Here is a 23,569-nt window from a genome sequence, read left to right as displayed (position 1 = left end):
AACAGGTGCAATGGCTCCCTCTGTGGTCCCCGCCAGCCCTGGAATGGTGGAACGTGAGGCTGGGGACCCCCAGAGGCCTGTCCTCTCTCATCCCTCATCCCTGCAGTGAGACCTGCAGTGGAGGAGGTGGCTCCACCCTCCCCCAACACCCCTGCAGAGTTTAAACCCTAGAAAATTCGGAAGTATGTCTCTTGAGTTTGGTACTGGCTCAGTAACTGCCCATAAAACCAGGCTTCCCAGCCCTGCTGGGGACCTTTTGACCATGTGTAACTCTTTCTCGTCATCAAACTGCTCTGAGCTCAGCCTGCAGCAGAGAGATTTGACCTTGAATGGGACCTGATCGAGAAAGACCCTAGCAACTTCCAGTGCCATTAGGGGAACAGGTAACGACGAAGCTGGAGAACGCAGAACTTCCTTGAATTTTTTCAAAACGTGGCCAGCTGTGCCACGAACTGTCCTCTGAAAAGGGAGGGCACCATCGGCAGTGTTTCAGGGGCCCCTGTGGAAGCCTTCCATGCCCAGGAAATGCTCTGCCTTCCCACGACCTCTGGGGCATGTGCTGCCTGCGTTAGATGGAAACTGACACACCTGGCAAGGCCAATCCCAAACTCCCACCTTCTCCCCAAAACTGCTTCTCCCCCAGCCTTCTCCCTCCCAATTAACAGAAACTCCATCCTTACATTTGCTTGGGCCAAAAGTCTCGCCTCTTCCTTGACTTCCCATTTCTCCCACCACCTTCCCCACATCCAATTCATCAGGAATGCCTTCCCTCCAAAATGTCCCAGGAGCCAACCTCTTCTCACCATGTCACTGCTCCCACAGCAGCACACCCCTCGTGATTGTCCCCACAGCCTCCTAACTGGGCTCCCCTGCTGTTGCCCCACACCCACGTCTGTGCCCAACACTGCAGCCAGAGCCACCCTATACGGCCACTCGTCCTCCGAGCCCTGAAAGGTGCTAGGGCAGCGGGAGTTTAAAATGTATTTCCTTTTCACTAATTCACATTGAAAACATACTCCATTTATTTACTGGAAAACTTTTAAGTAAATTTGCAACAACTTAGGGGTGTGCATCTGCTTTTCAACGTAAGGGTTATCAAAACAAAGATCAGGTATTTCCAATGAAAATCTAGCGTGCCACTGAGGGGTGCTGTAAGGTACACACCGGACTTCAGAGCTTCGTATGAAAAACAGAACGCAAACTACGTCGATTTTTTACTTCGATTATGTGTCGAAATGGTAGTATTTACTGTATTGGATTAAACAAAAAAACATTAACATTAATTTCACATTCCTCTTTTCACTTCTGGACAATTTAAAATTCCAGATGCAGCTCACACTCTATTACAGAGCCGTCCAGGCCCGGCCCAGGCCCCACCCAGTGGCCTGTCACCATGTCCTCTCGCCCATGTGCCCTCTCCCTCCTCTCCTAGAGTTCTTTCCTCAGATGACACCTCCTCAGTGAGGCCTTCTCCTATATTTAAAATCACCACCCTGTGCCTCCAAACCACCTGCCCTCCCATCCCAGCTTTACTCTTCACGCACTCACCACCATCTAAAAGAATACGTAATTAACATTCATGGTTTCTTGTCACTTTCACCTACTAAAATGTACGTTCCCGGAAACCCGGGGCCTTTAATCTTTCATGGCTCTTCCCTGCTATATCTGTGGTGCCTACACATAACAGGCATTCAGTAACTGTTGAATGAACAAAGTCATCTAGTAGGTTGGTGCAAAAGTAATTGCGGTTTTTGCAGTTATTTTTAACCCCTTCAACCACAATTCCTTTTGCACTAACCTAATAGTTCCTGCCTGGCCTCCCAGCTCAGCTGGAAATGTCTCCAGGGCAGTGCCAGGCACATAGTAGACGCTTGGCATATGGCTGTTGTTGAGTGGCAGGCTGACCTGTGACCAGGATCACCAGGAAAACAAGCAGCTTGGCTGAGTCATCCCATGGAAGGGAAAGACAATTCCCAAGGTCCTTGAGTTGTCACTGTGTCTCCTCCCCACCGCCCTCTTCCTCTCTCCCCATCCCCCAGGAAAGCCAACCGACAGCCCCACAGCCATGGGTACTGGGGTGGGGGGGGTACATTTCCTTTCCTTCCCATCGATTTTTAGTCTCCCAGTGAGAAGACAAATCTGTTTCTCCTCAGCCAGAAGACCCCAAGCCACACTCCTTACATCACAGTAATTAAATCCCGCCGACAGGAGGGTCCGGGGCAGACAGGCCTGGTGCCGAGGGCTGGCCTGCAGGGAGGCGGCAGCGGGCAGGGAGGCTGGCCAGAAGAGCCGTCTCTCAGCTATCTCCCGCTAGTGAGAAAATCCCTTAGTACAAGGCCTGTGCAGGTTTCACTCCTGGGACAAGAAGATAAAACCGCCCCCAGCCCTCCCCTCCGAGAGGCACCCACTGAACAGCAAAGCACTGCTTCGGCGCAGGGGGTCACAGCTTTCCTCTCATTCATGCCTGAGTTCCAGCTGATCTCACGACCCTCCCACGAGGTGGCCAGTGGAGGAGTTCCCGGCATCCTCCCCTTCACGTTTCCCATTTTCCAGATGACAACATGGAAGAACATTTCCCCACTCCTAGTCCAGGGATTTTCTCTTCACGGGTGCTCAGCGTGGGCCCCAAACCACATCAGTGTGTCACATACAGGGTGTCCCATTTAACCCTGACAACCACCCCCAAAGAGGGCTATGATGAACCCCCAAGAAAACAGAATCAAAGTGTTAAAGCAACTTGCTCAAGACCACACAGGCAGTACGTGACAGAGCCAGGAGTCCAGCCCAGAACAGTCGCGGGAAAGCCTGTTCCCCTGACACCATACTGCACGTGTATGAGAAGAGGGAGGCCAGGGACAGATACAGGGAGGACGAAAGACGTGAAGGCCAGATGGATCTGCAGGAACCGAGGGCACCGAGGGCGGGGAAACAGGCAGAAGGAACGGGTCTTGGTCTCAGGTTTGTGGGGCGAAACCAGGCCGCGTGCACGTGGTTCTGTCTCCTATAAAACTCTCACCATACCTGCCATTGCTCCCCACCTGCCTGTGAGTGCCACGTCTTGTTTGGTGTCGAACCCCAGAGCCAGCCAGGACACCTGGCACTTGTCGGCCCTCAGGAGAAGCGGAGGTGGTTGGGGGTGGGGTGTCCTGGGACGGATAGGGAGAGGGACCACGAGAGGAGAGGGGGACAGAAGGTACTAGAGTTTGCACGGAACTGGGCGGGAACAGGGGTGCGTGCCATGTGGGCCCAGGGAGACGCCTGCTGGCCAGGCCAACAAACATATGTTCAGAGAGCTCCATCCAGCCCTCTGGGTATGGCGTTTTCCGAGTTACACAAGGAGAAAATTACCAATAAAAACAACTGGCCTTCACCAAGCCCTGTACCAGGAACCCAGCGCCGGATCTTGTCTCATTTGCTCTTCATGACACACATCCCCAGGAGGGCAAAACCATCGTCACCCCTATTCGCAGATCTGGAGACTGAGGCTCAAGGAACTCGATTTTCTCATCTAGGTTGCACAGCCAGGAAGCCACAGAGCTGGGACAAGGACACCAAAGCAGTCACCATAGATCCCTGCAGAGCCCACGCCCAGGAGGTGATCTGCAAAAGCACGTCTGTCACACAGGGCACAGGCTTTGAGGACGCTCCTAGGTTCCAATCCCAACTCCACCATTTCCCGGCTGGAAGGCCCTGGGCAAGCGCCCTAACCTCTCTGAGCTTTAGAGAGACTGCTGTGATGGTTCAATGAGATATATAAAAGCACACAGTAGGCACTTGATAAGTATTCATGTTCTTCTCCTCCCCAATTTGTCCCTCTTTTCAGTCCTATGTTACCTTGCGGTTATTTTTTTGGAAAGGGAAAGAAGTTTCCATTTTATGAGAGCATCGTGTCCCCCCTGAGCTGCTGGAGACAGAAGGACACCCTCATGAGTCACCCTCCACCCTGGACTTGTTCTCAGCTCGTCAACTTCATTTCACTCCTAGGATCTTCCCATTGCTGGCGTGAACCCTGTCTGGCGTCTCGTGCCCAAATGTCCTCTCACCAGCCCAGCACCGTTACTCCCCCAGGAGCAGGGGAAAGCGTCCTGGCAGAGCAGACTGCCAGCTCCAGCCTAGAGCAGGAAGAGCAGGGAATCATGGGCCCAGCTATGGGGGGCCTCGCATGGTCCCGTGGCCACTGAGCTCTCGGAAGAAACCACCAAGGCAAAGCCTGCCACAGACCAGAGAGCCCTGGGGCCGGCCAGTGCCACCATGACTTTTCCCCGCCCCCTCAGCAGAAGGAATTAGAACCCCACTTTTCTGATAAAGAGGCCACTGCTTAACGCCACACAGCTAAACAGTGCACAGCCAACATTAGAACTGGGTCTCTGTTGAAAGCCTGAGCTCTTTGAGGAAGAGTGGGCATTCAGAAGAGACCCCTGTAGCTGCCTCGAGTCCCCAAGGCACAGACCTTTGCGTTCCTGGCACCTAGAACGGGGCCTGCCACATCACAGGTGTGCAGTGGGACTAAACCCCGGAATTCCTGGATTCGAGCCGCACCCTTGTCTCTTACAATGCTGAGTGGCTTGGACAAGTCACCTAACTTCTCTGGGGCTCAGGGTCCTGTAAAGAGGGTGGAGACCCCTGCCCTGCCTTCCTCACAGAGGTGGGAGGAGTATACAGCGCCCTGCCCACCTGGGCCGGCACACCTGGTGGGCCTGTGGAGCTTGGCCATTCAGGGAGGTATGCTGCCACCCCAGGCCACCAGCTGCCCCTAGAGGAGAGTTCCCCCGTCATCCCACCAACGCCATCCAGCTCTGAGCCCCTCCAAATGCAGTAAGTAGCCCAACCCAGAGCAGCAGGCTCACCTGTCAGTGGCTCCGGGCACTCCCACACGTAGGAACTATTTGGGGACGCGATGAGCAAGCCCACCCCCTACCCAATGGAAGCCAGAAGAGAGAAAATGGCTAAGCCCCAGTGTGTTAAAATCAGGAATCTTCTCAAAAGGAAGCAAAGGCTCTGCAAAAGTCCCTGCTGGGGGGACCTCGTGAGGGTGCAGGCAGGTGCCAGCTCAGCAAAGGCACGAGGAAGGGCTGCCATTGACTGGTGGCCTGGGACGTGCCACTTACCCAACCATGATCACGTTTAATTCTCACCAGGCTGGGGAGTGCCACCATCTGCTTGTACAAAGGGGGAAACTGAGGCTGGGGAGTTTAAAACACTGACCTCAAGGTCACCTGGCATCGAGAGGCAGGAGCGGCCCCCAGCCAGTGCAGTCTCTTCTCCCAGCACACCACCTGCCTCAAGCTGAACGCCAAACAACAGCGCTTGGCAGCCCAGGGCCCGCCAGCTCTCAGCAGCAGGCGCAGCCCAGCCAGCCCCTGTGGGAGCGTGTTTTATGGCAGTTTTCCTGTTCACTTGACACGGAGCACTATGCCTGTCCTTTAAGAAAAATGCCCAGCAAGCTTACTCAAAAATAACAGATGCCAATTTACATATTATTTCACACATCATTTGCATACTGCTCATTTAGTGTCACCACGGCCCTGCTCAGAATACAACTCTGGTTGCCTAAAGATGGCCTCCACGCAAGGGCAGCCCTGATCCCCGCACAGCTCCCAGCTCCCACGGCTCTTCGTGCCCCTCGGTGTCTGGCTGGGTGAGTTACCACCTGCCCCAGTAGGAGGGGTAGAGAGAACCTGGATTCACAAGCCCCCACAACCTTTTGAATTCAAGAAGGTGCCCTTTTGCAAGTTAAAAAAAAAAAAAAATGTGTTGTCTTGAAGACACGAGAAAGCCCTAGTTTTTCTTTCACCCCTGGTTCTGTCCCGGCACGGCCTCCTGGTGGCCTCTCCCACCGTCCCAGGCTCTCGGCGTCTTTCTGCCTGGTCATCATGACCCTCCTCCAAGCCTCGCCCCCTCTGGCCTGGTTTCATGGGCTGTTCTCTCCCCACCTGTCCCATTTGCATGGACACACCCAATGAGCTGTGCCCAGGCCACAGATCACTGACAGTGAGGGTAGAATAACTGGGTCTCATGAGGTAAGAAGGCTCCAGAAGCCCAGGCCAGGCCACCCCTACAGCCCCACCTTCCAGGGCACACGCTGCCTCCTCTCACTTATGCTGCTTCAGCCACGGGGATCCATCCAGAAACGTGATTGGGTGGCTTGCCACCACCCAAGGTGAGGCCATTTGATTTTATGAGAAAGGGGCACATCTCACATGGCCTCGTCTCTTCCAGAGCCCTCTCTATACCACCCGTGTGGAGGGTGTGACCTGTGCACTCGTGCCCCTCTGCCACCCTTGGCAACAGCTGGCAGATATCACGGCTCACTGTGTGCCCAGCTCTGTGCTCGGTGCTACGCCACAGGCTGGGGCCGTCATTCCCTATGAACATTGGGGACACAGGCTTCAAATTTAGTAAATTCCCTGAGGACCTGCCACAAAGCTGGGATTGGAACCCAGTGCCCAAGCTCTTCACCACCACGCAGGCCGCTGTGACAACGAAGATGGCCTCTGAGAGAAGGACGTCAGGTCTCCAGGGCCTGGGGGTGTTGAGCTCTGGGCCCCTGGCAATGACAGACATCAACTAAGTATTAAATCAGCCTGTGCCCTTGCCGTAAGCATGAGCGCGTGGCTCCCTGCTCAGAACCCCCCAGACCGAGACCCGCCCCAACAACGTCACCAGGGCCCTCGTTCCTCTCCTGACCCCATGCAACCTCATAACAGGAACAGCCCAGCTCCATTCCCTACCCACCTGCCCCCTGCCTCACGACCCTCCCATCTTGGTATGCCTCGTCCTTCCAGGGCCACCCTGCCTTCTCCAGAGAGCCTCCCCGATGTCCGGAATTCCTGACCCCTTCCTCAGTGCTCCCAACACCACCACCAGAAACCAAAGCCCAGCCTGGATGGATGGTGCCCACTGCAGGCCCGCCTCCCCTCCAGAACGTGAGTCTGAGGACCAGGGCTGCTGGGTCTGTGACGCAGCATGACAAACGTACGCTGTGGTCAGAAATCTTTGGAGCAGGAAGGGAGTTAGTTCAGCGTCAGAGTCCGGCCTTATTTCTAAGCTAGAGAAACAGAGACCCAGAAAGGTAAGGGGACTTGACAACGGCCCCACCACAAGTCAGAAGCAAGAGGTGGAAGCATTTCCTCGGGCTCCCCCGAAGCAGACACAGGCTTTTCTTTAACACTAACTGCCAATGACACAGCTAAACCAAGCCTCACGCCAGGGAAGTGGGAAACTGGAACTAAAGGCTGACAAAGAAAATTCTAGAACCAGGGATGGAGAAGCCCTTAAAGGTTCCCTCACTCAAATCCCAGCAGAGATCTGTGGTGGGGGTTGGAAAAGTGAGACAAGCCCTGCACCGGAGAGCTGAGCTTTCATTCTAGAACCATCTCTCCGGAGACAGTTACCAGAAGCAAGCCACTCAACCCCTTTGCAGCTCAGTTTCCTCGTCTGTGAAATACTGCCTATTGTAGTGACATGTACCACAGCCCTACTGAAGGCTGAGGAAAAACAGGGTAAAAACACCTTGGGGGATGTAAACGCAGAGCTGAGCTCATGGGGGTCACCCCCATAAATAGCCCTACGGGACTGCTGGCAAAAGAGAGGGGTGCTAATGGGGGGGATGTGTGAGGCCCCAGAGCTGGTGCAGAAATGTTCCACCAGGCCTGGGGCCTGCTGGCTCACCAGGGGTGGAGGGGGAGTGTTGTGGGGGGGCCTGCACTAATCCAGGCCTTGGCTCTTGTTCTCGCTGTGATGCCCACACCTACCGCCCTGGCTTGGCCAGCCCTCCAGGTGGGCAGGCATCCTGAGCACTGATTGTGGGCCTGTCCGCAGTCTCACCCTGCACCCAGGCTGCCCCCTGGGCTCCCCCTTGCCCTGGCCACCCTCCCCCCGAGGACGCTGTCTTCTCTAGGTACCTGCACGGGTCTCTCCCATCCGCCATCAAACCCTATCTCTTGGAAAAGTTCCTTCTGTCCCAACATTTCACATCACAAGTCTTCAGCCCCTCAACCTTTATTTGTCTCTTTTAAGAATGATCATTAGAGAACCCTATGATTTCACTGACATGTGGTATATAAACCAAAAACAACAAAAGAACAACACAAACAAATGAGAAACAAAAACTCATAGACACAGACAATAGTTTAGTGGTTACCAGAGGGTAAGGAGGGTGGGGGGAGGGAGATGAGGGTAAGGGGGATCAAATATATGGTGATGGAAGAACTAACTCTGGGTGGTGAACACACAATGGGATTTATAGATGATGTAATACAGAATTGTACACCTGACAATTGTCGCCCCAATAAACTAAAAAAAAAAAAAAAAAAGAATGATCAGCAATTTATCCCGCAGCAGCAGGCCAGGAGAGGCCTCAAATGGAGAATCAAATGGGCCTGGGTTCTTATCCCAGCGCCGTAGTCACCCACTAGCAGTGCCCGCTCAGCCTGGTGACTTCATCTCCACAAAGGGCCCTGACCACCAGCTACTTCCCAAACTCTCAAGTGTAAAGCTTGATCCAGGCCTGTGCAAATAAATGTTCCCTACTTTCACCTCTCTTGTCACCCAGCAGCCTTCTTGGGCCGGATGCAGTGTGGTCCCTGCCCCCAGTCCGCCTCCCCTCCTTCCTCCCAGATCCCAGCTAAGCTCCTGGGGGTGGAATGACAGGGTGGGGGAAGGGGGTACCTCAAAACCCATTAGCCTCCTCCAGACTTTCCTCACCAGAAAAAAGCATGAGAATTTTCCTCCCCAGAGCTCCGAAGAACAGCATGGTCTTGGAATTCCCACCCTCATTATTTAAAGAGAAATCGGTGGCTTTTTTCTTTTTTTCTCTCTCTCTTTGGGGTTTTGAAAGAAAGAGAAGAAAAACAGCTATGCATAAACGTGCTGGTCTGCCTGCCACGGAGCTGAGCTACGCGGGATTTCATCGATATACAGCCACCCCCTCACAACCCCTCTTTCTCACACACACTCATTTTCTCCTCCAAATGTGCTTTACAGATAACTGCAACCAAACCAAGCCTCTCTGTTCGGATTTTCCATTTCCATGTGGGCCTCAGCTTCACACTACAGAGGTCACTCATATCTCTTTTCGTGTTGTTTTTATTTACCTTATATTATTTAGAGCAGGTCTTTGGACAATGCCTCGTAAGACCCCCTTCCTGAAAGCTCCACGAGAGAAAGGCAAGGTCATCGCCAGCTTTCTAATTAGCCTGCACAGCACACAAATGCCCCAGGGATGAAGCCAGTGCCCAAGCAGGCTGACACTGCCTGTGGGGAAGGGAAGTCCGGGCGTATTCTGAAGTCTTTCCCTGGGACAGTTATAAATAGTGAGATGACACGCAAAGGAGAGGCATATATAAAAGTTAGCTGTCCCTCCTGTGGGTTACAAATGGTTGACTCATTGCAGACTGTCCGCAAAGGTTATAAATAAAGTCGCCACCACCCTGAGTAGGAGAAGGGCCTCGTTTTCACACTCCCAGAGCCACACTTGCGGTCCTCAGGCCAAGACACTCAGTGTGGCCCGTGGAGATAAAACGTGTGCCTGGGAGCCCTTGGCTCTCAGGCTCTTCCTATAGGGATTGCTTATAAAGAGTTTCCTCCCTTCTGCAACCCTGTCCTGCAGGCCACCCCACAGGGATGGCCCATAGAAAGGGGTCTGGCCTATTCCTGCTTTCCCAACAAGCCTGCCACCACAGACACAAGTGCCCTGAGGCACGTCCTCCCAAACATCAGGACATCCCCGAGGCCAGCCACCTACACCTAAGCGGTTCGTTGGTCTGGCAGGAAGTGCAGGCCATTCACCCAGTGGAGCCCAGAGCCCGGCTGCTGCTCTGCCTCTCTGCAAACAACACCTGTAGAAGGGCAGGGGCAGGGCAGCGGGGACCTGGGATCCCACTCCATCACTCAGGCAGGAGATGAGTCACTCACTGACCTCTGAGAGTTGGCCCTAAGGGAGCCCATTCCTCTTTGGAAAGTGAATAGCCAGGGGACAGAGCGCCCCTGGGTATAGAGAAGCTGGCTGTTCATGGTCACCTCCCACAGGTCGGAAGATAGACGAGTCACTGGAGCGAAGAAAGGGAGCCACGCATGGGATAGACAGGACAGCCGAGTAAGACAGACTCCTCGGCCCATGGCCTGGGGGACCCAGCAACAACGCCAGGCAGGGGGAGAGGGAAGAGCAGAGGGCAGGAAGTTGGTGGGGCAGGCAGGAGCAGACACAAACACACATGGTGGGGGGAGGGGGGCAGAGGGCCGGCTCTGCCTGGGAGGTGAGACTCGGATGGATTGTGAGGCCCGGGTGGGGATGTGGTTTGAGGTTGTGCAAAACTGGTGGGAACGAGAGCCACCTGCTGCACTGGCATTTCCCGGCCTCCTCTGAGGGGACGCCACAGCCTGAGGTCCCTGAGAAACAAGGCCCACCGGTGACTGGCCAGCTGGACAGAGGCAGTGGTGCAGCCACCAGCAGGATGGCAGCGAGGGGTGTGGAGTCCACAGCCTGGGGAGGAGAGGGCGAGCAGGCGGGGCCTTGCCCAGTCCCACTCTCCCCATCGGGTGGCAATGGAAGGCATCGGAGTGGGTGTGCCTCCAACCAGCTCTGGGAGAAATGAGCTTCAAGGACTGCCCACATCCTCATTGCCCTACTCCTAACTGGCATTAACGTGCTAGAGACGATGTCACTAAGATTTCTCAACAGGCTCTCTAGACCTGGCCCTGTCATGGTGTCACAGCCCTCAGCGTAAATCCACGTATCCACAAAAAAACAAAAGCAAACCTGGACTCGTTCATATCAGGGTCGCCCAGCGCCATGAGGACCCTGTGAGGGCAACCTCTGGCACTTCTCTGCCATGCGGCCTCATGGCCCAGGGCGTAAGAATGAACTGCTGTTATCTGAGCCCTACCCCAGCCAGTCTTCCTTCCGCTATCAGGGCCTCTGGCTTGTGAAGAGGGAGCCAGACCGCTGTCTCAATTCCTTACCTCCTCACCTGGCTCCCTTCTGCTTTAATTTCAATACACTCAGGGACATGCCACTTGCATCTCAAGAGAGCCAGGCCTGCATGGTGAGTTCCTCCCCCAGTAACAGATAGCAGCCAAAGACAGTCAAACAGGAGGGCCACAGCTCCGTGGACAAAAGCAGAGCATCTCAGAAAGCAGCCGCTCAGACACAAGGCTAATAGTCTGCAATCGCTTGGGCAGGGGTCGGGGGGGTGGGGGGAGGGTGTCCCTCTCCCTAGGGGCCTTTGAGTGAGAAATGCCATCAATGCAGAATTAGCCCAATTGACTGGGTTACCGGAAGTTACCCTGTCCATCCTCCTGCTTCCAGATTGGTCAGTGAAGCCAAGCGGACACACAAACTTCTCCAGCAAGAGAGACTGTCACTCATCCCATCCCCAGGTCCACCATCCCTACGAGAGACTCATGTGGAGAGATGGTTTCCAGTGAGAAGACCCAGCCCCTTCTCAGAACTTCTCCCTCTAGTGACAAGTCTTAGTTCCCAATCTGTTAAGGCCCCAGCTAATTCTGGAGCCAGAGTCAGATAACAGAGGAAAAAGACACCTCTTTTCCTGCCATCAGCCTCATCACCGCTAATCACAACAGGCCCCGTACGGAGTACCTTACGCTCAGCTAACTCTCTTCCCCACACTTGACAGCCGGGGAGACAGGCTCACAGAGGCTGCATGGCTCGTCCAGGATCACACAACTGGGAGTGACAGAGGTGGGATTCAAACTCCAGTCTGATTCTGTAAAACGAGCCTATTTGCCTCCAGGAGAGGAGAGGGGGAGCTGCCTGTCCCCACCTGGCTCCACAGGGCCTGACCGAGGACACACCCGGAGAACACGGTTCAGTCTTCAGTGCACAGATGGGCAGATGGAAGGGCTGCTGAGTCGGTGAGCAGGTTAAGGGGAGCCCTGATCACAACCAGTGCCAACCCCAGAAGCACAGGAAGTGGCCGTGTCACCAGGAGAGGCAGTTGTCAGTTGTCAGTTACTGTCCCCATGCTGACACCAGCCAAAGGATCAGTCACCCTCCCCTCACACCAGTCTGCTTTCTCAAGCTCTGGGGAAGCCCCCTCCGGAACACTCCATCAGGATGACAATGGCTCCCGGCCCCTTCCTGCCCAGCAGCCACATTCCCATCACGTTAAGACAACTGTGCACAGCCCGACCCCAAGCTGGGAGCTGTCTCTAGGAAGAGCCCTGACCTGTCCAGAGGTCACTGCAAGACCAGGTGTTGTCTTGCCTCTTCCCCTCACCCCCAGCACTCGGGCCTTCATCAGTTTCCCCCACTTAGGATTCCTGGTCCCCAGGGGGGGACTTCAGGGAGTCAGGGCTATACTCAGAGCGGCTGCCAGGCCTGAGAAGGGTGGCGGCCCCCTCTCCCTGAGCGCACAGCGGGAGAGGCGGTTCTGAGAAGGCAGACTCAGAGGCTCATTACAGAGAATGACTAAGTGAGCTGCGATTCCAGGGGAAACCCCCGCTCGCTTCTGCTCACTGAGGGGCTCAGAGCCTTGAGCTATTTAGACGAAGGCAGTTTCCCTTCCAGGAGCTGCTGGCTGGGCAGCCCCTCGGAGCAGCCAGGCTCCTGGGGGACCCTCTTCCACCTGGAAGTCTTGGCTCTGGCTAAGAGGTCGTCTGACAGGTCTGCCCCCCGTTTCCAGAGCGGCCGAGTCCGCCCACCCTGCTAGAGCTCGTGGCTGGGAATGAGGGAAATCTGATCAGCACCTCCTAGGTTTTAGCGGCTGGATTTCAACAAGGAATGTGACAGTCTCGCAGCAGCTGTGCCCAGCCTGAAACAAGCTCTATTTGAAACCTCCAACAGCTGAACCCCTCCTAGCTACCAGCAGCCAGCCCAGCCACCCCCTGCCCAAAATGACAAATAAGTGAGAAATGCAAGCAACAAGCAGGCACATACACGCATGCACGCGTGCACACACACCACACACACACACACACACCAACAAACTGGGGGTGAGAGGTAGATGGGAAAAAACCCACTTGTCCTGACTGCCCAGGTCTCCAAGCCTTCCAACTCACAGTAGGCAGAGCATGGCCAGAAACGCACCTTCCTCAATCCCCACCACCTTGGAGGACGAGAGGACGCGATTCCCCAGCCCCTCTGGGAGGGAACCCCCTCCTTCACCCAGGGCTGGCCTGAGGCTGGAGTCCTGGGGCCAGCTCCCCCCGCGGAAGCCGTGCCGCCGGGCACCATGGGCACCATGGGCGCGCTCACACACTCGCACACACGCTCAGCCTTATTTATCCAGAGAGAAGGAGCCGTGGTGGGAGGGGAGAACCGGGGCTGAGCCCGGCGCGGGCTCTCGGGACCGCCCGGGAAGCCCTGTCATCCCATCCGAAGGAGAGACTCTCCCCACGCCTGGTGCCAAGGCGGCGCCCATCTGCTCTGCCCAGGGAACACCTGTAGCCATTTTTATCAGGGGATGTTTACGAGGCAGCAGCAGGCTTATTCGGAGTCCTCTCTCCTGAGGGAAAGGACCGCAGGTCTCCTCCACCTGTATTCCTACCCCACACCCCCAGGAGACTCAGGTCACCGCTGCTCTTTGATTTTGCCTTAAGTCTCCCAGGGACGAGGAAGGAAACAGAAACTTGGGGAGAGAGGGAGCAGACAGAGAGAGAAGGGACTGGCATGGAATCCCGACACCCCCCTCCGCCCCCCCAGACATTTATTTCTTTTTTATCCTCGGGAAAATGGAGTGGAGCCGGTAGGGGAGGAGGGGAAGTCACAGGAACTGGCAAGCACATCAAGGCACAGTGTAATTAATTGGTGCGTTAGGCTGCTGGGTTATGCTTTAGGACGAGTGAGCCAGGAGGAGACATGATTCCTCCAAAGGGATTCCTTAATCCTCCCTAACAGAGTCTGCAAATTAGGCACAGTGTATGGGGGTGTGCCCCCCACCAAGAAAGCAAGGAATGAATTCCCCCGGGGTTCAGAAGGAAAACCATGGAAGTTAGTGCTCAATATAACTGAGCAACCGCCCCTCCCACCACCACCACGTCTCTCACCCAATCTCTCTCTTTCCCCCACCTTTCTCTCTCCCTCTCTCTCTCCCTCTCTACCTACATACTCCTTTTGTTCAATGTATAAAGAGAAACCGCAGCCCCTACCTTTGAGTACAAACCCCAAGAGAGCTCGGTCTCTATCACCATAACAACAATTCCAAACATCCCAAAAATCAGAGCATAATCACTCAGGCGCTTTCTCTTTTCAAACAGGGCCCTCCTGTGTCCCAGCTTATAGCCAATGTTCTGGTTTTTCCGCTTGTTGGCTTTGGGGAAGGTGGTGCTGCTGGGGGTGGTGCCGGCGTGCTGGTGGTTGTGGGTGGCGTTGGGGTGACGGAGCAGGGTCTGGTGGGCATGGTTGTCCTCCCGGGAGGAGATGATGATCTCCGGGGGGTTGCTGGGGCTGAAGAGCTGGAGGGCTTGGCCCTCGGGCTCAGCTTCAATGAGGTTCCTCCGGGAGGCGCTGAGGCGGCTGAGGGGCTTCATGACCCCGCCGCTGTACTTGCAGGAGCTCATGGCGATCTCCGTGAACGGGTTGCTGTCCCGCCGGTGCACCAGGGGGCTCGCCTGCCGGTGCCGGCCGCCTGCACCAGGCCCACTTGTGGCTGTGGAACTTGGAGAGTGGCCAAGCAAGTGGTCACTGAGATTGAGCTGGCTGCCTTGCCTGGAGGAAGGGTGGAGGATGGCGGTGGAGTTGGACAACGGGGGGGCCCTGAACGCGGTGGGAGAGGAGTGCAGCAGGCCGGGGTGCACGGGCTGGCTCTGGAGTTGGGCGAGCTGAGACAGGGGGTGCTGCGGCGGCGCCTGTGGAAGCTGCGGAAGCTGCGGCTGCAACAGGGGTCCCGGGGGCTGCGGAGGGGCTGCTGGTGGCGCTGGTGGCGCTGGCGGCGGCGGCGGCGGCGGCGGCTGCTGCTGCTCATCCCCGGAGGACGGACAGGGGCACTTGGGGTCTTCATCCAGGTCCCCCACCCCCGAGTCATGGAAGTGCCCGGAAGTGTCCATCTTGGGGCCTGGCTGGAATCCCTGCAGCACAACCCCCCACCCCAAAGCCACCCTCGCTCCAGAGGTGTCCTCAAAGAGAGCCAGGCATCCAAGCTCCCCACCAGAGTGTCTTGGCTCCAGTCCTCTCTGTGGCTTGCTTCGGCTCTCTGGGGTTGCCTGGAGTCCGGACGCTGCCAGTCAAGAATGCATTGTACGGGGCAGGGAGAGAGGGCAGGAGGGGAGCTTGGAGACGCTGAGGAAGAGGGGAGAAGGAACTCTAGCTCGGGAGGTGGTCCTCTAGGAACGCGCAAGGCCAGGCTCAGCTTCACTCCTCGCCGGCTTAATAGCTTTGCTCTCCTCCTCCTGCCGCTGTTATATTGTAAGCCCCGCCCACTTATTAGCAGCTGCTCTCATTGGCTTGGCTGAACCCTCCCACCACCTCCTAACCACGCCCCCAACAGGCTCCTCCCCCGAGGAGGGGCCTGCCGCCCTCAGCTCCCAGCCCAGCGGCGGCGCGGGGAGGGCTGGGAACTGTAGTTTCCGCTCCCCACCCGGGAGCGGAGCAGCTGCCCTCTGTCCTCCGACAGGTAAAACCCAGGTGCACGTCGCTAAGGGACGCGCAAGCACGCGGGCGGTGCGGAGGAGGAGCAGAGGACCTTCTAAGGAGGGGAGCTGTGCACGCTGATGAGGGAGCAGGAAGCAGCGAAGACAAAGTTATTAATGGCCAGGGTCTACCATAGGTTGTTTCACGCATATTATCCAGTCACATCCTCCAAACACCCAAGGAGGTGGGCGTGTGTTCCCAAACTGATGCTCAGAGATGTTGAGTAACAACTCCAAGGTCACAGAAGCAGAGGGGATCCACGCCCTCCTGACTCCAGGTGGATAAGCTCACCTACTGAACACCTGCAACGCAATATGTGTGCAGGCGTCTCTCTCTTATTTCTAAGCCTCACATCAACCCTTTGGAAATGACATCATCGTTCTCCTTTTACAGATGCAACTGTAAAAAACAAAAATCGCTCAAACACAGATAAGTAACTTGCCAGCTGTCACCCAGTTTGTAATTAAAGGTGCTAGGACTCGAACCCAGGTGAGTCTGACCCCACAGCTCCTGTACCGTCACCCAGGATGCCTTTCCATGGTGACACACAGCACAAAGTGGTTGCTCCATAAATGTTGCTCAAATGATGGGTGGGAAAGAGCCAGAGAGACGCTCTGGAGGAGGCACTGGCTCCCCAAAGCAGGATGTGTGAAGTAGACCGTGGCTCCAGCTGGGCAATGGAGTCACGAGAGGGTCTGGCAGGAAGACTGAAGACCCCCCCATGGTCATTCCCCTCCTGATCTGCCCCATGGGCTCTGAGAGTCAGAGCTGGGAACAGCTGCTGGCTTCCCAGGTTCAGAACCATCATCAAGAATTTATTAGGCTCCCACTGTGTGCAAAAGGAGTTCCAAAGAGATGGGACCAGAGCTGAATTCATTTCCATTTCTAACAGCAACAGACATAGGCATCGGTGAGGAAGGGGCCATTATAGGATTCCCCAGACATACCAGGGGTTTTAAGAGGGAGGCACCTTTCTGCCTGTCTCCTGCTTTCCCATCACCCCTTGGCCTTGGTCCAGCTGCTCCCTGGATAGGAAGGGGAAAGAGCAGGAGAGCCATGTGTGTACACACACACACACACACACACACACACGCACATGTGTGTGGACACACGCCCTCAAACAGGCACAGGCCCCCACAAACAGACACACACACATACGTGCACACACTCAGTGAGCTTCTAAAGCAGCTCTCCTGAATGGTGAGCGGCAAGTGGCCAGGTCAGGGAGGGGCAGAGTTCTCATCCAATGAGCCCTCTGTATACAGTTCTCACTTCTCCAATCCCCTGTTGGCCTTGATGATGGAGAGTTAAGAATTATCACAATCCCAGAAGCCGGAATAATTGCAATCACTCACACATAATAACCTTGGTTATTGTTACTATTATCAATAGCATGGCCATCCCCTCTCCTTCCTCCCCCACCACTAGAAGTCACAACGCTGGGCTGACACAAGCCCTGAGTCCCAAGTGTTCTCCCACGACCATGCAGGCCCTCCAGCACCCCACACACACATACACCCCCTCCGGCACGCCCTGCCTGCCCTCCCCTCCCCTCCCCTTCCATCTTCTTGGTTTCCTTCCATGCCCAAGCAGAGCCACCTGTTTGGTTCAATGTTCCATAGGCTTCATGATTTCCTAATGAATGATGGTTGCTGTGTTGTTAGTTGCCATCACATGCTGCGGGTATCGGTTCTAAGGGCCGGGACAGCATCTGGGCCATGACAGACTCCAGGCCTGGACGTCTCTGTGCCCACTCCACCACCATGACCTGCCTCTGCCTCAGCTGGCCCAGTCTCCAGTTCTCCTGGCTGTGCCAGCTGAATGGCAATGGGGACTGTTAGAGTCAGTCCTGCTGTCATGGATGGGGATGAGCAACATGGGGGCAGGGGGAGGGGGACCAAAGCCAAAGCTCTATCGGACATTCCTCTCTCTTGCCCCTGAAGCAGCTTGCACCCCTCAATGCAGCCGCCCCCTGGAATGTCATGTTTAGAGCTTGGGCTCCAGAGTCGGACTGCCCAGGCTGTGGCCCCTCTGCGCACGATGGCTGTGTGACCACAGGCCGGATCCTGAGCTTCCCACTCTATTCAGTGGGAGCAGTGAGGGTCCCTGCCTCATGGAGTTTGGGAGGGTTCGATGCAAGTCAGTGTGAGTGGGCTCTCCCACCGGCCCATCCATGGCGGCCCTGAAGCCCTCGGTGGTGCGCTGGAGCTGGCTGGTACTGGCTCAGAAAAGCCAGCTGTGTATCTCTCTTCCCAACCCCACAGCCAGTGATGTCACAACGATAGCATGAAATCGGTGATGGTGGGAGGATTTGCACCACAGGAACCGGCAAGCACTGCCTAGCTGGGCTGACTTTTCCTGGCGAGCCAATTCTTAAATACTTACTGGCTGTTAAATATTTACCAGCACACTTCTGCCTCTTATCCCATATTGTTATATACAAAATGTGCACTCCACCCTGCTCTAACCACTGCCAGGTCCTTCCTCTCCTCCCTCCCTCTCACCAGCCAAGCTTCCGCACTGCACGTGCTTGCCATGTGACCTTGGGCCCATTGCTAAACCTCTCAGGACTTCAACTTCCTGAAGTTTGGCTCCAGGGAGGCAGCACAGATCAAGTACTTTGTCAGTGTCAGGTGCCTAATGGGTTAGCGAACCAACTAGGAGCCTCTGGGCCGGCCACAGGGCCTGATCATGTAGGGTTTTCCTTCCTGCCCCACAGACCCACGGCTCTCAGGCCTCTGCCACCCTTGCTGCAGGTCCAGTCCTCACTGTTGGGAAGCCCTGACGCTCCCCCAACCCCCAGCTAAAAACATGTCTTCAAAACCACCCACGTGTCGGGGTCATCACCCCTTTTATAGATGAGGAAACTGAGGCTTTAGACATATTTAAAAACTTGCCCACAGTTAGTAACTAGTCATTAGTGGCATAGCTGGAATCAAGCCTGGGTCTGTCCAACCCCCAAGCACTTTCCTGAAACGCAAATCAATAGGATTCCGTCTGAGTGGTCTTTCTTACATATTGCCACGTGACTCGTATAGCCAGCCTTCAGGAGCTTTGTGATCTCACTGTAGAGACCAGCTGTACTCACACTGGATGATAAAGTACCTCAACAGAGATCCCAGAGTGTGGGCTAGACAACAGAGTTCATTGAAGGCAGAGGGTAGTCAAGGGCGGCTTCATGGAGGGGGTGGGCCTTGAGCCACACCTTGAAGGATGGGCTCTCCCTTCACAAATATCAGGCCTCTTCAGTCTATAACGGGGGTGCAGTGGAGTTTCTTAGCTCAGAGAGTACAGGGACGGTGAACAAGGACGCGCTCAGCACACCAAGTAAGGTAAAGGTGGCTTTTGGCCAGACCAGCGCCACATCAAGCGTGCTGTTGCTTGCCCCTGCCCTCCTTTCCCTGTTCACTCCTTACCACTTCCCTCTGTAAGCTCCAGTAACACCAGCTTCTTAGAGTTCCACTGATAAACCACGCTACCTCACACCTCCACGTCTTCGCTCATGCTGTTCCTTTTCCTTGGCATGCCCTTCCCTACTTCATCATCCAACACATTTCTTTTTAGCCCTTGGAGATAGGTTTCTTTCTGGGCAGCCTCCCCCAAACCCCCCGAGCCCGATCAGGAGCCCTTCTATATTTTCAGTGCCTGGTACCCACCTCCAAACGTGTCTTTTATTAAGCAGTACAGCTGTTATCTCTGTGAGTCCTTTTCCCCAGACTGTGATGTCTGTTGCATGTTGTCATCTGTAGCTCCTGCCCAGAGCCTGGCATCTGATAAATGCTTAAGAGAGACGAACTGGACTGAACTTGAAACCCGGGAGAGGTCATTTGGGGGCAGACAAGAGGAAGCAGTCCTACTTTCCACAGCAAATAATAACCACAATTTCCCCCTCAGTAAAGTGAGTGAGAGACATGGTGCCTAAGCTCCCTCAGCTTTAAAATCCCATAATCTGTGATCTGTGAAACTTGTTACCCTCAAAAGGTAGAACTGACTGAAAATAGGTTTGTGAAAAGTAATTTTTTGTGGTTTATATGTCTGTCTTTCCCACTAGGCTATGAACTCCTAGCGCACAGAGAAGGGGGCGAATTTTTCCTGTATCCCCGACACTGAGCAGGGTGCCTGGTAATGGAAATACATAGTAAGGGGTTTTTAGATGGATAAATGGATGGATGGATGGATGGATGGATGGATGGATGGATGGATGGAAGGAAGGAAGGAAGGAAGGAAGGAAGGAAGGAAGGAAGGAAGGAAGGAAGGACAGATGGATGGATGGGTGGGTGGATAGATGGCGTTTAGATACAATGACAGATAATAGTGGGTTTTTTAGAAAAATGAGTGGTGTTCATGGAATATCCTTAACATTCCAGGGATAAACAGTATCACAAAGTTCAACGACACAACCCTCTCAGACACTGGGTGGTTGGGTCAGAGAGAGCTCTGGGCTGAAGAGCTCATTACTCATCTGGTTTCGGTCATTATCATGTTCTTACCTAGAAGTTTTGTTACTGGATCAATTAATGCTTTAATAATAAAAACAAGGCCTGTGTTTGCATAGCTTTCCAACTGCTTTCACAGAAAATGCTCCATTTGTACCGCCCGGTGGCTCTGGAAGACAAGCCAGGAAGGCTCACTTGCTCCAGCTCTTACACTCTCACCCCAATAAACTGAAACTTAGAAAGGTTTCAGTGATTTGCTCAAGGTCACCAATTAGCTGTAGATTTGAACCTGGATCTGTCTGACCCCCCGATTCACGCTCTTTCCCATCTGTGCTGCCTGGAATGCCATTCCACCCCTCGCTCTGTGTCCAAAGCGCCTCCACTCGTCTGCTCCTTCCCCCCAACTTGACCTCATCTCCCTCTTTGAATCCCCTCAGCACTTGTATCTCTCGGGGGACGCTTCTCACTTCTTGTCTCCTATTGGAGCTGTCTGTGGCCACGTCTTTCTCCCCTGCTTGGAATTTACACCATAAGCTCTTTGGTGACAGTTTGTGGTATAAATTGTGGAACACGCATGCACATAACACTGTGCCTCACCCCGCACCCAAACCGTGCGTTGGGTCCGTCAGTGAGCCAGTGAGTTTATGTGTAAGAGTTAGGGCGCCCGCAGCCGGACATTATTTGGCCCTGATGCCGCGGCTACGGGAGTGCCGGCGGGAAAGTGTAGGTCCTCTGTCCACGCTTCTTTTGTCTGGGTCCCCGAATGTCCAGACCTGGGGGTGAAGCCTCTCATAACTAAAGCCCACCCTCTCTTCCCCAAGCCACGACCGAAAGAGTGGGGCAGGACTGCAGTACATCCCACCTGCCCCCAGGCCACACACCAGCACCTGTTAGCCACCTCTAGGGCTCAAGTCTCTTGTGCCTTATCTGGGTCTCTCTATAAAAGGGACATACAGCCCGTCACCCCACGCCCCGGCACAGGCACTGATGGCCTGCTCTGTGTGTGTGTGGTTCCAACAAGCCAGTACACTGAGGTTAGAACCCCCATTCTACAGATGAGGAAACTGAGTTACGTTCCAGAGTCACCGGCTTGCTCTTGTTCTCAGAGGAGGTCAAGAGGCCACGCCGTGAGCCAATCAGGTCTGTGTACCCACAGGTCAGCCTCTCCACTCAGCCACCGCCACTGGGCTTCTTCGCCTTCCAGAAAAAGTATGCTCCCGCCCTCCACTCCTGTTCCAGGGTCTCCATAAAATCCCCTCTGGCATAAGGAGTGGGAGAAGGTTTCAGAAGAACAGCCCCATGGAAACCTATCTGGAAGAAGGGTGACAATTCTACTCCGAAAACTCTGTGGCAGGCAGGGCTGGTCCTGGACACAGAGAGAAGATGAGTGGAGCAGCGAGGCAGGGGTGCGGGGGAGCCTTGGGCTGGGAGCTCGGCCCCTCTGGTTTAGAGCTGCCATTTTCCTTCCAGTGACCACGCGAGCAAGTTGTATGGTTCTGAGCCTGTAAAACTGGACCCATTCAGGCCAGTTTGTAAAAATCAAGACACATTTCTAAATGCTTCTCATGCCCCCTTTCCCCATGGCTTTTGCTGTTCTGACCAGATGAGTCATCTGGATGGGAACGTTTATTTATTTGAGGGGTCAAGGGTTCAATGAAAGGTGCCAATACCACGACTGAAAAGAGGCATGGGAAATGGGCACCAACACAGAAAGGGTGCCAACATTCTGTCACCATGATGTCCTGCCAGGCTCGCGAGAAGCAAATATAAACCATAGTGCTGCCCACATGGCCTGGGCAAGTGCAAAGTGCTTGAGGGACCTTGGTGGCCGAGGGAGGGCCCTGTAGGCCCCTGCTTGGCCGGGGCCCAGCATCTGAGCCTCATTCCTGGAGTCTGAGCGGGTCCAAAGGCCTGTGTGCCCAGGACTGAGTTGGTGGAGAGAGCCCATCACTGGCCCATTGGTCAGGGGTGTGTCTACTCCCAGCCCCACACGGCTGTGTAGATGACAACACTCTGCCCCCCCACCAGAGACTCAGCTTCATGCAGGCAGGAGTTTTTTTCTATTTTGTTCACGGCTGAATCCCTAGTGCTTAAAACAGTGCCTGGCACAGACCATGCTCTCAATTCAGATTTACTGAATAAATCAGCTTCCTGGCCCCAGTCAGAGAAAAAGAAAACGACCTCGTAACAGTTCCCCAAACCCAGAGCAGGCATCTGAGCTGCCCCAGGGAGGGCTCAGAAGCAGGGCAGCCTCGGGGCCTGGCGCGGAAAGAGGCAGGGAGCACTCTGTGGCCCCGGTGACCCACCCTCTGAGAGACAGTGCGGGTGGCAAGTGATCAACATACACCCAGGGCCTGGCTGGTGACTTGGGCCCAAGCTCTCTGAGCCAGCCGGCACTGCCGGCCCTTCCCCGACTGCAGCTGGCCAGTGGCAGCCCCAGCAGGAAGTCGCCAGCCCAGCTGCAGCTCTGAGATGGAGACCCCAGCTGGCCAACGTGTGCCCACCACTCAGCTACCTGGGGCAGCAACCCATGGCAGGTTTGTGAGGACTGTGGCGGCCTCTGCTGGTGGCACATGCACATAGCATGCACTGCAGGCACGTGGGGAGGTGCCCACGGACCTCACAGAAGGCACCCAGCCTTAACTTTCCGTGGACGCCCAGGGACTACATCTAGTGCCGGGGCTCACCTTGGTGAACATTTTGCAAAGGTATGTCCTATTTGGCAGGTTCCTTGAATTTTTCCCCCATTGGGAAAGAAGATATTACCCCCATCATCCGTCCTCGGTGAGGCAGCCTATTCTTGAATGAGAGGGCCATTAGGGCCCATCCTTCTGAACAAGGGAAGATCTCCCAAAGATGGCAGGTGACCTGACTAAGCTCCCATGTGAGTTAAGGACAAAGCTGGCACCCGAACCAGGGCCCCCTGGGTGGGCCCCTTTCAGGGGACCTACCATCTCTCAGTTGCTGCTGGATAGCTAGCAGGACAGCTCACCAAATCCTCTCCCTCCTGCTGTCTCACTGTGTTCATCCCAAACCAACGCTCCCAGCTTCTCGCCACTCCACGTCGCTGCAGCTAAATGAGACACAAACCCTTTTCTGTGCCACATCCACAGGCAGTCCGCAGCGAAGGCCCTTGGTGCCCAGCACTTTGATGTGAATAATGCAAAAGGGCAGGCATCTTGCTCGCCTCCCGTCTCTCTTTGGCTTCCTTCTCTCCTGTCAAGGTGAAAGCTGGAGGGTTGCTATGGACACTGCACAGGGCTCTCCCTCCTTGGTAATAATCCGTAGCCACCCTCCCTGCTGGAATCAGAGTCTCTAATTGCCAAGCCTGGGAGGCAGCGGGATGCCTCACAGAAGGTAAGAGCAGCCGGAAGAACGAAGAGTGCGGTGATTACGTAGATGGGGTAAGGGGAAGGAGAGAGTGACAAGATGGAAATCACCCAAAATAGGAAGTAACGAGCTTGACCTGTCGGTCGACTGACAAAACCAATGTCGATTAAGCCAGAATTAGAAAAGCAATCGTGTCTTAACAGGCTCCCTGTCA

General features: G+C 55.0%; 1 protein-coding gene across 4 annotated transcripts in view; it reads right to left on the bottom strand.

Moving 5' to 3' along the window:
- Nucleotides 1-23,089, bottom strand: part of KCNN3 (potassium calcium-activated channel subfamily N member 3) — a 149,747-nt gene extending 126,658 nt beyond the window's left edge. Inside the window, exon 1 of one of the 4 annotated variants that reach the window (XM_081026253.1) lies at nt 22,977-23,089. In XM_081026253.1, the coding sequence (XP_080882379.1) occupies nt 22,977-22,979 (3 nt within the window). In that variant the 5' untranslated portion in view covers nt 22,980-23,089. Of the gene's footprint in view, nt 1-12,981; nt 13,099-14,109; nt 15,332-22,976 lie in introns of those variants that run through there. The other 3 variants (XM_081026251.1, XM_081026252.1, XM_081026254.1) reach the window with 3 other exon arrangements.
- Between the last annotated feature and the right edge of the window lie 480 nt (nt 23,090-23,569).

This window comes from Rhinolophus hipposideros (genome assembly GCF_964194185.1).
Source record: "Rhinolophus hipposideros genome assembly, chromosome: 19".
Taxonomy (NCBI): domain Eukaryota; kingdom Metazoa; phylum Chordata; class Mammalia; order Chiroptera; family Rhinolophidae; genus Rhinolophus; species Rhinolophus hipposideros.
This window is presented reverse-complemented; position numbering and strand designations above follow the sequence as displayed.